Source organism: Mauremys mutica, chromosome 13 (assembly GCF_020497125.1).
Source record: "Mauremys mutica isolate MM-2020 ecotype Southern chromosome 13, ASM2049712v1, whole genome shotgun sequence".
In the NCBI taxonomy this organism is placed as follows: domain Eukaryota; kingdom Metazoa; phylum Chordata; order Testudines; family Geoemydidae; genus Mauremys; species Mauremys mutica.
Genome location: NC_059084.1, coordinates 15389933 through 15407666, shown reverse-complemented (window position 1 = coordinate 15407666; position 17734 = coordinate 15389933). Strand labels below are relative to the sequence as shown.

General features: G+C 42.7%; 1 protein-coding gene across 1 annotated transcript in view; it reads left to right on the top strand.

Annotated features, from left to right (window-relative positions):
• Positions 1–17321, top strand: part of BCAS4 (breast carcinoma amplified sequence 4) — a 60946-nt gene extending 43625 nt beyond the window's left edge. The window contains exon 5 of the mRNA XM_044986089.1: positions 16817–17321. Coding sequence (XP_044842024.1) covers positions 16817–16921 — 105 coding nt within the window. The 3' untranslated portion in view covers positions 16922–17321. The remainder of the gene's footprint in view (positions 1–16816) is intronic.
• Positions 17322–17734: the final 413 nt, after the last annotated feature.

Sequence of the window (17734 nt, the reverse complement as noted above, 5' to 3'; positions counted from 1 at the left end):
ATTTGACCACTTGGGGCCCTACAAAAAAAGTTTTTAAAAGGATTTAATTGATGGCTCTGGCACAAGCCCTTCCTATGGTAGGATTCTCAAAGTGTAGGTTTGTCTTTTCATAGGGTTTTTTTTAAAAAATGCATTGCTTGGTTTAATACCTTTATTCAGTAAGAAGTGAAAATGCACAGGATCTGTTTCCCATTTGAAGAGGTACAGTACCTAGCTCAGGAGTTCTCACACTGGGGGTCAGGTACCCTCAGGGGGTCGCGAGGTTATTATATGGGGGGGTCGCGAGCTGTCAACCTCCATCCCAAACCCCGCTTTGCCTCCAGAAGTGTTTTTAAATTATAAGGGGGGGTTGCACTCGGAGGCTTGCTATATGAAAGGGGTCATCAGTAAAATAGTTTGAGAATCACTGACAGCTCATCATTGATTTCACACAGGATGCCATACCAGACAAAGCTAAGTTGCTTAAGATGTGCCTGTGTATATCTTTCATAACTTAAATTTGAAAACGATTTAACATATTCTTAAATAAGGCTTCCCTCAGCAGAAACAAACAGTGAATAATTAAGCAATAAGACAGGCCAGTGTGAGTGCATTTCTACATGAAAATAGTAAGCTTGCATGGCGTTAGGGTCTGAGGTCAAATGACTTTAACTACCTGAGAAGCGCTATAATTAATCTGCAATATGTTTCCTGGAGTGTCACAGATACTCTTATTAGCTGGAATTTATATGCAGAAATGAGACTAGTTAACCCGTATTTTACCAGGCATTATGGATGTCTTACATCATTGGGAGCCAATCAGAATGCTCTCTCTATGGCAGAGTTTTAAAAGCCGTTTCATAATATATTTATATTCAGTGCATATACACTTTTTTTTGTAACATTCATTTTGCCGCAGAGTCCAAGTGTCAATGTGGTTTGAAAATGCATGAAAAATAATTTATTCGGCCTTGGTTTTTAATTCAATTGTGCACCTAAATGCTCTAGGAAGCATAGCTGGTACACTTGGGGGAAAAAGTTATTGTGTAGTGATTGTATTTCTGCAATAGCAGTATTGCTGCAAGCTCATCTTTGGTGGTGGTTAATCCCTCTTCGCCACATTGCTCCTGTTCAGATGCACCCTAACCTGCAAATCTTTCTAAAGCTGCTTCTGAAACAGTCTGGTTTGCCAACAACAAAAATACCAAGATAGTCTCCAGAAAAAAAGAGAGCGAGCGTGTGTGTATATGTGTGTGTGTGTGTGTATTTGTGTGTGCGCATACACCTCTAGCCAATAGAAATAAAGGATTCTTCCTGGCCTGCCTGGAAAATTCTAGTCCTTTCTCTCTGGTTTAGCTGATTGCAGTTGCTATGTCTCTGGCAGTTGCTGTTACACAGCGTTTCAGTGTAGTTTACCCAGTAGAGCTCAGCCTGCAGGAGTCGCCGCGATTACTGCAGCTTCTCTTCTAGCTGCCCATCCCCCAACCATACTGCAGTGCCAGTTCCATGGTGTGTGTGTGTGTGTGTTTTCTTTCACATAGGCATACACAGACTATTTTTATCCTTCATTAGGAGGCAGAACTTTGCCATATTGAATAGGAACTTTCAGGCCCTATTCACTAATATTGAACGTTCCCAAAAAGTCTAGTTAACACCTCCCCAAGCACCAGGTTTTGTGTAACTCTTTCATTGCCAGAGTGCACCTTCCATTCTGTAAGCATGTGGGTTTGTTTGGGGGTTTTCGACCACAGTAATTTTCAGGCCACATTAATGACCCTTTGGTATCAATTTTTACCAGGCAAGACCTATATTTCTTTTTGTAGCAATGTCTCTGTGATGGGACCACCCATCTCATTGCAGCTGGGCAGGCATGAGTACCTCAGCACTGCATCTAGGCCTCTGCTCCACAGTTAACAGGCCACGTTCCCGAACGGATGGAATATGGGGGCCTGGCTGGAGGATGAGTGGTAAGAACTGGCTTCATTAGCCTGTTACTATTGAGACGAGCTACCTCTAAAGTGCTCCCTGCCAGAGGAGGAGTGTGGAGGAGGGTTTTCATCTTTATGTCAGCTGATTCCAGCAGGGCCAGAGATCCAGGTACTCAAAATCTGCCACATCTCCCCTCATGCTACCGTGGGATAGGCCATAGCCACTGACTTGAAGTTTACACTTTACTCACTTTACTTCCTGCCATGTCGTACCAGAAGCTTGTACACAGTTTACTGTCTGCTCTTGCCTTGGGTCACACTCACTCTCTCTCACACTGCTATCCAGAACCTCCCTCCCATTGGCCATCAGTGTTCAGAGTATTATTGGACTTTTCCCAAGCTGAATCTTATTTTTCTCATTTTGACCTATCATTTCTGATCAGTGTGGGGGCTTAATCCTGCAAGGAACATTAGTGCCCCCAACCCCCATTGTCTTTGGTGGCAACTGAGTGGATTGCCCTGTACTGTGCCCTATGCCCCTTTATATTATTTCTTAGCCAATGTTGTTTTTTTGGCAACCTATCCCAGTTTAGTATAATTATTAATATTTTTGGAACCCTGAATATCATCAGAAATTCATATGAAAACCAAAAATGTTCCTAAGAAATCCTGATTTTTTACAAAGTTCTGGCATGTCCCTGGGACCGGAATCAAATCCTGGTACAATCCGTAAACACTTTTTTTTAAAGTATGTTTTTGTACTTGTTTTTAAGTTGTACTACGCACACGTGGTCTGTGCTGTAGCATGCCTTAATATAACATTACTAAAAATAAACTCTGTACACTTCCCCTTTTCTTAGTTTATCAAGAGAAAAATTAGGTTATATATAAGCATGACATAATTTACTCATCTGTCTGAATACTATATATCTTCTTAAATATACCAGAATACTAGTTTTGGGGTGTTTGTAAGGGGCATCTATTTTACTTTTACTTATTTTACTTTTACACATACACATATTCTGCACAGATGGCCGCTAGAAAATGTAGATGGTAAATTAATACAATCCATATTTTATACTAAAGCCTTTTCCAAAGTGTTCCCATTTTACAGATGGCAAACTTGAGGCGCAGAGAAGTGAAGGGTCTTGCTCAAGATCATAAAGTGAATCACTGGCAGAGTCAGAACTAGAATGCAGGAGTCCTGTCTTGTGCTGTGCCTGTCCACTGGGCCACTTACTTATTAGGGAGCTGATCCAACTCCTATTAAGTCAATGAGAGTCTTTCCTGAGTAATGCTGCTTCATATTTCAAATGGGTTTTATTATTTTGTTTAGCTTTTGATTGTGACGCTGCTCCAGAAAGACCTATATTGGTGGGCAGATTATTTCATGTCTGCCTGTTGTGTAGGATACTTACATATTCCTGTGAAGCATCTTGTTCTGGCCACAATTAGAGACCAGGATACTGGACTAGAGCGACCTTAGGTCTGATCGAGTCTGGCAGTTCCTATGTTCACAAAGAAGAGTGCACCTTATAGCTTGAATGCTTTCAGAAGTTTGGATCGTCTTATTTTTTATGAAATAGAGGGATGGTACGTGGAAACATCCATGGGGAAGGTTTTTTCAAGCATAATTGTAATCTATAGCTCACTTTTATGCTACTTTTATGCATAGTTTCAAAGCACTTAATAAAAGAGGGTCAGCATCATTGTCTATGTGTAACAGATGGGGAAACAGAGGCACAGGAAAGTGACTTATCCACATTCGCACAGTAATTCAGTGGCAGAGCTGTGAGTAGAACCCAGATCACCTGATTGAGTCCAGTGCCTGACTGTGGGAAGCAAAGGAAGGTTATACATTGTACTGAGCAGGTGGCCTTCTAGAGAGATTACAAGGGGCAGAGTTATGTACAGCCTTGAAAGTGAAGCTATACTAGAATCTATTACTTCGGCTCAAAGTCCAAACGCTCAGTCGTTTGGCTTCCTTGCTCCCATTAAAGGAGAAATGAGGTTGGCTGTTCCTTGTCTCAGTATATCTGCGTGGGCATGTGGTCCTAAGTGAGCATGTAAGCCAGGTGTTGTCTTCTGCATAGCTCTTCAGGCATATGGGCCTTCTGCTTCTTTCAAATGCAAAGCTGTGGGTCTGTAACTCGAACAAGGTTATCAGCAAAATTGCCCTGATATAATAAATGTTGCTTTGCTTTTAATCTCCCACGTCTTGAATATATGTATAAAAAAGTGTGCTTGGTTGGTGCAAATTATAGACTTCAGTGGAGGTAAGAGTGCGTAGTCTCTGGTCACAGTTCTGCAAACCCACCCTTGAAATGTTCATTTTGCCAAAATCAAAAATGCAAGCACCACCCCATTTTATCACATAATCCAGGGACAGTCTGAATTGACATGTGCTCATCTTTGAATTTCTGTGGCTGCAAATATTAGACAAAGCCACCTGTTGTCACGCCTCTTTTCAAACCTCTTGGCTGGCTACCCATTACATTCAAGCTTCTTATCCTTACCATGCACATCTCTGTTCCTGCCTATACCTCAGCGCTCAGACCTTCCTTCATGCATTAACTTAAGCCATGCTCCTGCTGAAACATCTCTTCATTCCTCATTGTGGTCTTTGCAGTTTGCCCCATAGCTGTGATAGTGTCTGTTTCCTCATTCAGAGCTTTGAACTCACTTCTCCTGCTGTGCCTGTTAACCTATAATTTTCCTCTGAAACTTGATTTCACTACAGAAATTTAAGAAGCCACCTACGATGTCATCAGATATATTCCCTCTTTCTCTTCGCCCTGCAAGGGCTGTATCCCCTTCCTTTTATTTGCCTTTGTGCTTTCTGTGTTGTACTTACAATTAAGACTGAGGAAATAATGAAAGTGTCTGGTGGTAGGGAACCTCCTCTTTACATTTACCTGCAAAGTGCTGTGTGTGCCTGTAGCACTGTAAAAAAAAAATAATTTGAAAGAGGCGTGAGTTCTGATTCTAAGCTTGGCTCTGCCACTGACGTGCTTGTGTCTGGACAAACCACTTAACCCTTTTGCCTCAGTCTCCTCAGCTGTGAAATGGGGGCTGTAGTACTTACCTACTTGCAGAGGTGGTGTTGGGATCAATCTTCAAAGCGCTTTGCGGATATTAACTCATGTCCCTGGTTAAATCCCTTTTGTGCAGCTCCAGAAGCACAAAGGGGAGTAAAGTTGCCTTAATCAGGCAGGTGAGGATTCTCCCCCATATGCTAGGAGACATTCCGGACCATGTCTTCAGGAGAGGCGGGAGCTGTAGCCTTCCACCCAGAAGCCCTATGGTGCCTCTAGCCTCTAGCCTGGAGAAAGGTACTGGGCATAGTTGAGGAGCCAGCTCCATAACTGTGACATGAAAATTACTGTCAAAGCAAACTTAAGGAGAAGGGTTTCTAGACATGGTGTTGCTGCGTTTAGGACCCCTTTGTACACTTCTCAAAGGAGCCATATTAACTCAACTCACTCTCTCAGGATTCCATTTGTGGTATCGATTTTTATTTAATTAATTTATTTATTTAATAAAGTGAGAGACTGTCCCAGGGAAGTTGCAGAATCTTGGTATTGGTGTGTTTGATGTTGAGAATAATGTGTTCTGGGTAGGGGGGACAGATGAGAGAAAAATCTAATTATTTCAGGCAGGGTGAAAGATCATGAGAATTCCTCTTATCCAGAACTTGTCAGTGATGAAGTGTGCGTGAGAGAGACAATGGAAATCTGGACAACAGAAATAGTCCCTTACTTGAAGAAAAAAAAATCCAGTGTGTTGAAGACAAATTAGATGTGTTGAAGATTCATACCATAGAGTCCTTGTTGCTTGATGAAGGCAATTGGACCGAATGTCTTGAGGTTCCCTCAGACTCTGGCCTGTAGTCAGGGGTGGCCATACTTACTGACCCTCTCAGCCACATATGACATTCTTCAGAAGTTTGAGAGCCAGGGCACACCTGCTGGGGCTCAGGGCTTCAGCCCTGCGAGGAGGGAGATCTCAGGGCCCTCCTCCCCACTAGGCAGAAGCAGCGGTGATGTGTGTGTGTGTGTGGGGGGGGTGTCACATGCCCTCTCCCCCCAATTTTTGCCAGGGTTACCTGGCTCCCACTCTCAGGAGGCACCAGTCATCTCTGGCAGAAGCGCCTGGCCCCAGCACCCTACCGCAGGGCACAAGCCCTGAGCTCTCCTCTCTCTAGTCTGGTAGGAGGAGAAAGGAGAGGGCATTGGAGGCGCTGCAAGCCGCACTTTAAAGAGCCACATGTTGCTTATGAGCCACGATTTGGCTACCCCGTGCTATAGCAAAGCCTGTTGTCATCCTACCACTAGTCTAGTGTTCAATACGACAGCGACCAGAACCAGATGCTTCCGGGGAAGGTGCAAACAGCCCTATGGTGGATAATTACAAAATCTCTCTCCATAAGGAAAGTGTATTTCAATGTTATCTAGATGAAATATTTCAGTGGTTCTGAATTTAAAATTTTCATTGTGTGAGAAATTTAGAAACTTCAGCATTTCGTTCCAGTTCATAACAAATTTTAATTTTTTTTAAGCATTTCTCATGGAACAGAAACTCGTTTTTGACCAGCTCTACTCAGAGCTGTACTTAATTAAATACATGTGAAAATGATCAAGTGCTGGAAATAATTAGCCCCACCAAATATCGCTGACCCTGTCCTCTTACCTGAATATCAGATTACTCTTTTTCCTAAGTGGGTCACCTCCAGTCCCTCATGTCCTTGGAGTTCAGACCTCTGTGGTGCACATGTCTCTCTGGAACAGAGTTCCTGAGCCTCTTTATTTTCGTTGCCTGCTTGCAATGGTGCTGATGCTCCCATGAAGGCTTTGAAGGCGTCTCTTTGTGTAGTAGGCAGGAGCAAAACCTTCAGTGGGGGCTGAGGGGAAGGTGCATTAGTGCTAGTTCAGGTGCGTGGGCTCACAATAGATGAAAAGTAAATGGATTCAGGAGCTCTGGGAACATGAGCGGTGCTGCAGGCCGAGACAGCAGCAGGATCTAGTATAGATCTGCATTAGGGGCAAGGTATTTTATTACTTCTTTTTTAGCTTTGAAATTGTTGTGTGGGGCAGGAACTTTACGTCTGAGGGATAATTGACCCAATATAGTTCCTGTTAATACGTCTGGGCCTGGTCTACACTTGGGTGTGTGTGTGGGGGAAATCAATCTAAGATACGCAACTTCAGCTACGAGACTAGCATAGCTGAAGTTGACGTATCTTAAATCAAATTAAAATTAATTACTTCACGTCCTCGCGGCGCTGGATCGACGGCCGCGGCTTGCCCGTCGACTTTGCTTCTGCCTCTCGCACTGCTGGAGTTCAGCAGTCGCCGGGAGAGCGATTGGGGATCGATTTATCGCATCTACGCTACATGCGATAAATCGATCCCCGATAGATCGATCGCTACCCGCCGATCCGGTGGGTAATGTAGACGTACCCTGAGATGAGGCACAAAATCCTGAAATTGGCTAGGCTCACAGGGAACCTACTTTGCAGGAATCCAGATCTGGGGTGGTGATTGATTGGTTCAGAGAGAAAACTGGTGGCTGCAAGACTTTGGTTTAAGTTTCACTTGTGTACCGGGAAACTCCATTTCCAATGGGGAGGAGCTTACATGGTTAATTTCCATTCCCTGTATGAAGTATGTTCTTCCTCCCTCTTTTCTCGGGGCCTACCTGTTCTTTCAGCGTTTGGAAGTTCGAGTTACTTATGAAAACAAATAGTTTGGAATTGGACAGGAAGGCCTTATAGTAACAGCAGTAAATGCAGAATCCTAGTCTGTGCCTGGGGACTGAGCAGGTTATTGGGTCATTACGATGTAGTGGGTTTTAGCCCTTGAAAGCTTATGCCCAAATAAATTTGTTAGTCTCTAAGGTGCCACAAGTACTCCTGTTCTTTAGGCTGGCTTAAGTTTACTATGTGCAGTGTGGCTTTGGAACATGCACGCACTTCTCCCCCCTCCCTATTTGATGAAAAGTAAAATCTGATTGTGGATTAAGCTTCCCAGAGGGGATAGTTTCCTGAGCAGAACACATAACCTACAAGTGCTCACCTTGTGACTGAGTTATGCTGTTCTAGTGCTGAGTTGCAGTTGTCAAGAAACTACTACTGTATTCACATCTGTGGGTCACACTCACTCATGTTGCTTTCATGTTTCCTTCAGCTATCTAAGACAGTATTTGGGGTATATTTCTCAAGTAGAGGGCCCCAGTGCTTCAAAAACAAAGCCACAGAGCTCCTCTCCCTAGATAACTTGGCCTCCTGATAAGGTTTAATTTACTGAAGTCTCTAAAGCTGCCACCAGAAGTTTTAATCCTTCAGGCATGATTCTACATGCCATTCCTTTGAATTTTCTTGTAAGTACAGAACGCTGCATGTGCTTCACTTTGCAAAAGGTCGTCTAAAATTCTAATGTTTTTGTTTCAAACCATAAATATCCCATCTAGTTTATATGGGCCCGTGTTTCCTGCTACAGAATGTTGAGTTCCCCTTAACTTTTTCATCCTTCACTTCCTCAGCTAATCACTGTTTATGGGATCTTTCAACTGAAAGGTGTAAGTTAATAAATAGTTCCCTAAATTGGGAGCAGGGTTGGGGAGTAGATCCCACTTCAAATCTGTCTACAGATGGCACTTGCAGTGTTCCCCTTCAGGAATTCCAGAGCAACTCTGTCTCTTTCTGTTCTTTAAGTGTTTCACACATGACGACTAGACTACAGCTTGAGTCTGTGTGCATACTTTGTGCCTTTATTACTGTCATGCTGAGTATTGTCTGAAGGGCTTTTAATGTATCTGAATAATGCTGCTAGCATTCCTAGACAGCTGTCTCTGATCTGGTGAGCCACCTCCCTTGCCTTATAATACTTTACATAGCCTTACATTTTCAGTTTTGAGATTTGGTGTGGAGGGATTTGTTTTGTTTTAAGTGCTCGGTGCTGGTGAAAGGTGACAAGACTGATGTCCCGAGAGGCTGAAATCCTCTGCCAACAATTCTCATACAGTACAGGCAGAAACAGTGCAAGCTACTGTCCTACCCTATGCCCTATCTAAGGAAGCACTAATAGAAGTGACAAGGAGTTACTTATAAAGTGCTATAGGTGTGCACAGAACTGTAGAAACGGTGGCTTGAGGACCTTATAGTCTGACTTGGTCTTTGGGTAGGGCCAGTGCCACTTGTGGTATCTCTTGTGGCATGGATACCATTCCGCTGGGAATTGGACTGAAAGCTCCTAGTCTGAAATACATCAAACAGCCATGGTACAGCAACATCCTCTGCGCTTTACTAATCCGCACCACATGTGAACCAAGTGATCTAGGGCAAAAGGCTCCATATCCTGTTACTTGAACCTTTCCCTTTTGATTTCTCCTGTAGTTTTGGATATTCAGATTCTTGCAGCGCCGCCCCCTCCCCCCCCCCGGCCTTCCCTTGGCATGAAGCTATTGCTTTTCCTTTGGGTTTCACTGTAGCTTGACCACAGAAGCGTCATTTCATCCCTTGAGTGTGTGACATGCATAGAATAGAGATTCCTCATATCCTGGCATCTCTGTTACCTCCATATCTTATTTGTACAGTTGTCCAAGAATCCTTTCCTGTGAACTGCTCCTCCTGAAGCACTGTCCTCTGGATAGTTCTCTTTGTCTCAGTAGTTGGCATGGACTCAGCAGCTGCACCAGAAGATTCAGAACAGACTAGCTCAATCCTTTTTTAACATCATCTGAGAACTAGAGGGGAGCCTTGATTAAAGTTAATTGCAGGTAGATTTAAAACAGAATCCTTTTTACAATTATTCACAGCACGATTACACAACATTAGTCAGCCAGAGGAATTCATTGTATCAGGTGGTCATAGAAACATACATTAATAGGGAGTGGGAGGGGATGGGATAACTTTGTACTTGTAGTTTAGCATGGTAAGGGAAAAAAAGTATACAGATCTTACACTTCAAGGCATCAATTGATCACTGCAGGAGTTAGGAAGGAAGTCTTCTCTCACCCTAGTGTACAGCATTGCATAACTAACCTGCTGCATCATAAATTATTATTATTCTTTCTTTTTTAAGTATTTCGTATTGACCACTGTCAGATGCTGGATACTGAACTAAGTTGGCCAATGATCTGATATGGCAAATCCTCTGTTCAGGCCCGTTTGTCAGTTTCATAACTTAAGTTTCACTGCTGTCCTTTACAGTAGTATTGTTTCTTTTAAAATGTTTTAAATCAGTGTTGTCAGCCACTGGCAGTGATTTCTCTGGAGTGAAGGGCAAATGATTTTACTTTGAAAAGCCAGAGTGTTTTCTGTCTCTATCCACGTTCTCTGTAAAACCACCAAAACTCTCAACTTTCCACTTGGACTGCATTCTTCATCTACTGCTTTCGCTTCTCTGCAGTGTTATTGCACCTTGTCACTGGCAACTGTTCCAAGAGCTACCTGGCTTGCTGGTTTAGTATCCACCTGGCCTTATTCAGAGCTGGGACTGATGACCATCTGCTTTTGCTGTCACCATGTATTTTTTCTACTACTACTACTTTAATTTTTTGCAACTTTTTGTTGTGTTAAAGGTGCCTACCCCTCCTTCCCTTGCAAGTCTGTATACACACAGGCATTCTAAAACAACATGATAATTGATGTCAATGGCTTACTGGTCCAGGCCTATTCCTATAACCACTTTCCTCCAGCCTGTGTAGATTAGTGGCTTAGAGGGCAGTTCACTGAGAATGTGCTGCCACTTATCCCAGATGTGCAAACCAAGGGAGTGTCAGCAGAACTGCCCTGACTCATCTCCTCTGCTGTGGCGAAGAAGAGGGATGGGCATCTTAGGAAGCCAGTACCTAGGCCATAGAGGGCTTTATAAATCAATACACCTTGAATTGACCCAAGAAGCAGATAGAGAATAAGGGTACTCTGGGAAATTATGTAGTAAGTTCTCCATACTGCTAAACAAGCACACCGCTTCCTTCAGAGCGCTATCGCAATTAACTGTAGGTAGATAGATTAATCAAGAGCATGCTAGTTGTGATATGATCTCATCTAACCAACAGTCTATATCCTTTAAATACTTTGAATTGAGGGCCTGACTTTGTGAGTTGCTGAGGGCACTCAGTCCCCTTTTGGTGTGTCTACACTGCACACTAAACCCACCTCTGAATCAGATTAGTGCCCAAGCTACCCTTTCATCCACACACACACACACAGAGACAGAGTTTGATTCAGGTCAGCAAACATCCAGGACCCAGTCTGGAGACCCTAGTAGGGGGGTGGGTCAGAGCCCCAGTCCCTCTGTGACTTAGGTCCAAGCCCTGTCATTTTGAAATGTGGATGCAGCTCAAGCCGTAGACCCAACTTAGAAGACCTCTGTAGTGATGCATGGATGAGACAGGTGGGTTCATCAATTGTAAATCCAGGTTTCCAGTGGATGCTCAATCACGGGCTTGGAAACACTGAGTCCACGAGCTTTTGTCCCACAGACCTGGGTTTAAAACGCATTATAGACATACCCTGAGAGACCTTGGTTTTTGGGGTGGGGTTAAGGTCTTCACTGTGGCAGAGAAGCAAGTGTGGTCTCCTGGGTGTTACCTTGCAGAATGGGTAGCTCAGCTTATTCTTATGTTATTTGAATTGTTACTTTTTCAGCCTGACAGTTTCTTCTCTACTTGGGCATTTTCTGCAATGTTACTACCTCTGTTTGCAATTTCTGTTAACTTTCCCTCATACCTCTCTCTGTTTTCTGCTGCTGAGCATAAGTTCTGAAGCACTTAGAGGAGGGGAAAGTGATCAGGAACAGTCAGCATGGATTCACTAAGGGCAAGTCATGCGTAACTAACCTAATTGCCTTCTATGAGGAGATAACAGGTTCTGTGGATGAGGGAAAAGCAGTGGATGTGTTATTCTTTGACTTTAGCAAAGCTTTTGATATGGTCTCCCACAGTATTCTTGCTGGCAAGTTAAAGAAGTATGGGCTGGATGAATGGACTATAAGGTGGATAGAAAGCTGGCTAGATCATCAAGCTCAATGCGTAGTGATCAATGGCTCCATGTTTAGTTGGTAGCCGGTATCAAGCGGAGTGCCCCAAGAGTCAGTCCTGGGGCCGGTTTTGTTCAATATCTTCATTAATGATCTGGAGGATGGCGTGGACTGCACTCTCAGCAAGTTTACAGTTGACACTAAACTGGGAGGAGTGGTAGATACGCTGGAGGGTAGGGATAGGATACAGAGGGACCTAGACAAATTAGAGGATTGGGCCAAAAGAAACCTGATGAGGTTCAACAAGGACAAGTGCAGAGTCCTGACCTAGGCAGGAAGAATCCCGTTCACTGTTACAGACTAGGGACTGAAGGGCTAGGAAGCGGTTCTGCAGAAAAGGACCTAGGGGTTACAATGGATGAGAAGCTGGATGATTCGACAGTGTGCCCTTGTTGCCAAGAAGGCTAACAGCATTTTGGGCTGTATAAGTAGCGGCATTGCCAGCAGATTGAGGGACATGATCATTCCCCTCTATTCGACATTGGTGAGGCCTCATCTGGAGTACTGTGTCCAGTTTTGGGCCCCACACTACAAGAAGGATGTAGAGAAATTGGAAAGAGTCCAGCGGAGGGCAACAAAAATTATTAGGGGGCTGGAGCACATGACTTATGAGGAGAGGCTGAGGGAACTGGGATTGTTTAGTCTGCAGAAGAGAAAAATGAGGGGGGATTTGATAGCTGCTTTCAACTACCTGAAAGGGGGTTCCAAAGAGGATGGATCTAGACTGGTCTCAGTGATACCAGATGACAGAACAAGGAGTAATGGTCTCAAGTTGCAGTGGGGGAGGTTTAGGTTGGATATTAGGAGGGTGGTGAAGCACTGGAATGGGTTGTCTAGGGAGGTGGTGGAATCTCCTTCCTTAGAGGTTTTTAAGGTCAGGCTTGACAAAGCCCTGGCTGGGATGATTTAGTTGGGAATTGGTCCTGCTTTGAGCAGGGGGTTGGACTAGATGACCTCCTGATGTCCCTTCCAACCCTGATATTCTATGATTAGGGTGCTCTCAAAAAAGACTGAGAATAGGGGACTCCAGGTAGGTTTAACTTTCCTCACTGTATAAGAGTGGCAGTGTGTACACTTGATTAGTTCTAGGGTAAGATTTTTAAGAGCCTAAGACCCATTGGCTTTCAAAGAGATTTAGGCTCCCAAGGGCCAGATTTTTCAGAGTATTTAGGTACCCAACTCCCATTGATTTCTCAGAGTTAAATACTTCGAAAAAATGGATACAAGTGCTTAAGATACTCTGAAAAATGGGATTTCAGCATCTAAATTGTTTGGTGCTTTTTAAAAATGTATCCCTGGTCAATTTTGTCATCTTGAGCTGATCAGAATGTGAATGTGAATCTGTTTAAGAAACCAAACAAAATTTTTAAAAAGCACTTACACCCATGAGGTCTTAGACTCTGAGCTTTTTGGGGCAGGGGCTGTCTGTTATTGGGGTCTGCACTGTCCCTAGCACTATGGGCCCAACCTGGTTGTAACTGCAGTAGAAATGTTGTGATGTCATTGATCTGTGACTCACCACTTAACTGGTGACTGTAAAGTAGACTCTAGCTGATTTTTCACAGTTACAGACTGATTAAGACCTTCACCACCCCCATTGCTTTCCTTTGGTCTATCCAAAGTGCAGTTACTAAGGTGATGTTCCTTGCCCAATTCCTATAAACACACCCATATGTGCCTTTTTTCCTTTGGATCCCTGTTTTCTACTGAATCAAGTTCAAGCTTCTCATCCTCACTGTCAGGGCCCTCCCTCCTCATACACCTCATTTCTCTGATATCCTTGGCCAAAAAAAGAGAACCCTTATGAAAAGTGTCAGGGAATCTTTAGCATTTATGCAAAGCACTGTTTTATAAGGACTCAGTCAGAAGACAACCTCATGCAGTAATTCCTAATTTTATCTACTTCTTAAGCACTAAGAGCTGAACCTGCCCTGCTGGGATGCTAAATTTTGCACATCTGAATTTAGACCATTGAACTAATCAGCATCTAGTAGAAGAGGGGTGCACAACTGGTTGAAAAAACAGCATTCAGAATAGTTATCAATGGTTCACAGTCAAGCTAGAAGGGCAGATTGAGTCGGGACCCGCAGGGATCTGTCCTGGGTCTGGTTCTATTCAATATTGTCAAATGTTTTCGATAATGGCATAGACTTAAAAAGTTTGGGACAATACCAAGCTGAAAGGGGTTGCAAGCACTTTGGAGGACAGGATTACAATTCAAAAAATGATCTTGACAACTGGAAAAATGGTCTAAAAAATAAATAGAATGAAATTCAATAAAAACAAATGCAAAATATTACACTTAGGAATGAAGTAACTTTTCCACTTGCTACAGCACTGTGTCCCATTCTGGACACGACACTTTAGGAAAGATGTGGATGAAATGGAGAAAGTGTAGAGGAAATCAACAAAAAATTATTAAAGATCTAGAAACCATGAACTGTAAGGAAAGATGGAAAAAAACTGGGCTTATTAATCTGGTGAAGAGAAGACAGGGGGGACATAAGTCTTCAAATATGTAAAAGACTGTTATAAACAGGAGGCTGATAAATTGTTCTCCTTATCCACTGAGGACCAGACAAGAAGTAATGGGCTTAAATTGTAGTAAGAGAGATTTATGTTACAATTAAGTTTTTCCTAATGTCAAGGATAGTTAAGCACTGAAACAAATTACCTAGGGAGGTTGTGAAATCTCCATCACTGGAGGTTTTTAAGAACAGGTTAGACAAACAGCTCTCAGGGATGGTCTAGATCAGTGATACTCAGACCTTAGTGATTCAGCAACTAAATTAGTGATCAATGTTACCCAAAAGAGCTAAAGTAGTGTGAATTCATTGTTTCATTTACTATATATTCATATTTTAACAGTATGACAGGGGAAATAAATCTCTCAGCAAATGACAGACCAAGTACACCACTACCTCGATATAACGTCACCCGATATAACATGAATTTGGATATAACGTGGTAAAGCAGTGCTCGGGGGGGGGGGGGGGGGCGCGGCGCACGCCGGTGGATCAAAGCAAGTTCAATAGAACACGGTTTCACCTATAATGCAGTAAGATTTTTTGGCACCTAATGACAGCGTTAAATCAAGGTAGAGGTGTATTATTTTATCAACTACAATTGGTTAGTAACATAGTAAAAGCATCCTGATTGATTAGTAACTTAGATTGGTAAATTATTAAATCATACCTTGTTTTAATGTGTGCTGCAAAGAGCTGCAGGAGACACATTAAAGAGGCACCTGCAGCTCATGAACCTCCGTCTAAGTTTCACTGGTCTAGATACTATTTAGTCCTGCCTCAGTGCAGGCGACTGGACTAGATGATCTATCAAGGTCCCTTCCAGTCCTACATTTCCATGATTCTAAATATGCAGTACTGAAAAAATGTTAACAGCAGGCTTTTAGTTGAAGGCAAAAGACCTTAACATGTAAAGAGAGAAAGTGGTTTTGGAGGTGGGAGAAAGTGGTCTAGATTGAAGTAGGATTACTAGAGAAAGAACTACCCCCAGGAGTGAATAGTTACAAGACCAGACCTATGAGGAAGCCTGCTGGATGAGTGGACAGAAGGTAAGTTGGTGTGAGTGAAGTAAGTGCATGGATGGGTTGGGTTGATACTTCAGTTTGGTAGTAGATAAGGAACATGCAATGGAGGTGATACAGGTGTAGCTATCACTGTTTTTTGGAGCCCTGGAAGTTAGTCTGGATTGCAAGAAATGGCAAGGGAAGGAATTTGAATAGTCAAGATAAGCAGCAGTAGAGACCCGTGGAAATTAACTATTGCAGCACAGTAGTTCCAGATGCTTTTGACTATTTTTGAATGGCCTGTTTGGTAGAACAATGAAAAGAGGAATAATGAAAATACAAATCACTGCAAGAGAATGGCTTTGAATAAAGGAGCAAATCCACTAAAAATGGCAATTTGGGGAAGATAGGGACCCTGTGTGCACATTTTAAGACCAGGAGACTCTACGTGAAATAAATTGAATGAATGGCACATTAACTCCTAACAAGGAGACATGAAGGCTAGGAAATTTGACCAAAAACTGCACGGATGATAATTTGCCCAAAACACAAGAAAAAGAATAAAGTCTCCAAGTCTTTTAAGAGCTTTCTTATGCTGGGCATCAGTGTCCACCATGATCTGGAATGGAATGTGAACTGAGAATTTGTAGTGGCAGAGCCTAAAAGGATTGGCTTAAAGGTTTGAGAACAAAAGTGTTGGGATTCAAAGAGTTCTGGTGGGGAAATGTGGTGACAGAAAATGACCTGTACCCTACCAGTAGCCTGATGCATTTTCTGTTTCAGTATCAATAGAAACAAGAGAAGATGTGGGATCAAATTCAAATGTGGTAGAGCTGCACTGCAAGACCGCAGCATGGTCATGGCTGGCCTGGGTCAGCCGACTAGGGCTCACGGGGCTATAAAATTGCAGTGTAGATGTTCGGATTTGGACTGGAGCCTGGGCTCCTCCTCCCTCTTGCCTACAGTGCAGTTTCATAGCCCCATGAGCCCCAGTCAGCTGACCCGTGTTCTGAGACTCAGTGCTAAGTGTTTATCACCACCTAGACATACCCAAGATGTACAACTTCACTGGGCGCTGCACCAGCTCAGGCCACACCTTCTCATTCTTCCCTGACAGAGGGATAGACCTCCTGGAAACCATTTAAGTTTGTCTTTCCCCAGGCATTGTGTGGGGGAGGGGGAACGTTCTCCTGGTGTTTGGTACATAATACACTCTGAGGTTATATGTAAGATAATGTTGACAAATTGCAACATCCCACATATGCCCAGCTAAACATATTACCAATTAAATTCTTTTCAAGAGTAAAATTAATTTTTCTTCCATTTTTTCATTTCAGAAGCATACTCCATCAGCACAGCATACATATGACCTGCCTAAACTCTACAGAACTGAAGATTATTTTCCTAGGAACTATGTAGGTACAAAGTATCAAAGCCACTAGTAGCTGACTTCATCTTATAAGCAGCTTTTTAGGGAAATGTTGCTTGAAATGTTTTCATGTCTGACTTTTGTTTTTATGATTCATGTTTTGTTCAAATAAAAACTTGAGAATTCTGCTAAGAGGTAAATGTATAGCAGCGATGGGGAAGGAGTGGCCTACGGGTTTATTATATATGCATTTAGCTCCCTTATTTTAAGGGGAGCCTAAATAGTATGCATGGGGAAGAAATGTAAATATAGTTCAGAATAGATTTGTTCACAATGTTTTATGCTATTGCTGGGAAAAAAATATAAAAACATTTTGTTTACAGTGACATTTTAGAAACCAATTTGTTTACATATTTGATCAGAAGGTTGCAGATTGCTGTATGTGTATAGCATATTAAAACTATTTCATGTTATGTGATTTTCCTCTCCTATTTGATATGTTACTTTATAGATATTTACCACAGTCTTTTGGTAATATTTCATACCAAAAGCCTCCCACTGTTTTGAATTTACAAGATAAATCTAAAACCTCTAGCCAGGGCCAAAGGTTTGTCATCTTTCTTCTTTTCCCCAACATAAGTCTACAGAAACAAAATATAAGCAGTTGGCTAGGAAGTGTATTTGTGACTGGTGTATGCTAGAAGAGGTGGTCAGAAATTTAGGCTAGCCAGGTATATGGAAAGTTACACAGTTGTAGAAATGGGGGAGTGAGATGGGAGAGGACAGGGAATGTATCAAATCAGATGTCACTTCTGATTATTTGCAAGTTAATTATTTGTTTCTTCACATGTACTGCACCTTACAATGAAATCAAGTTGCTATACCC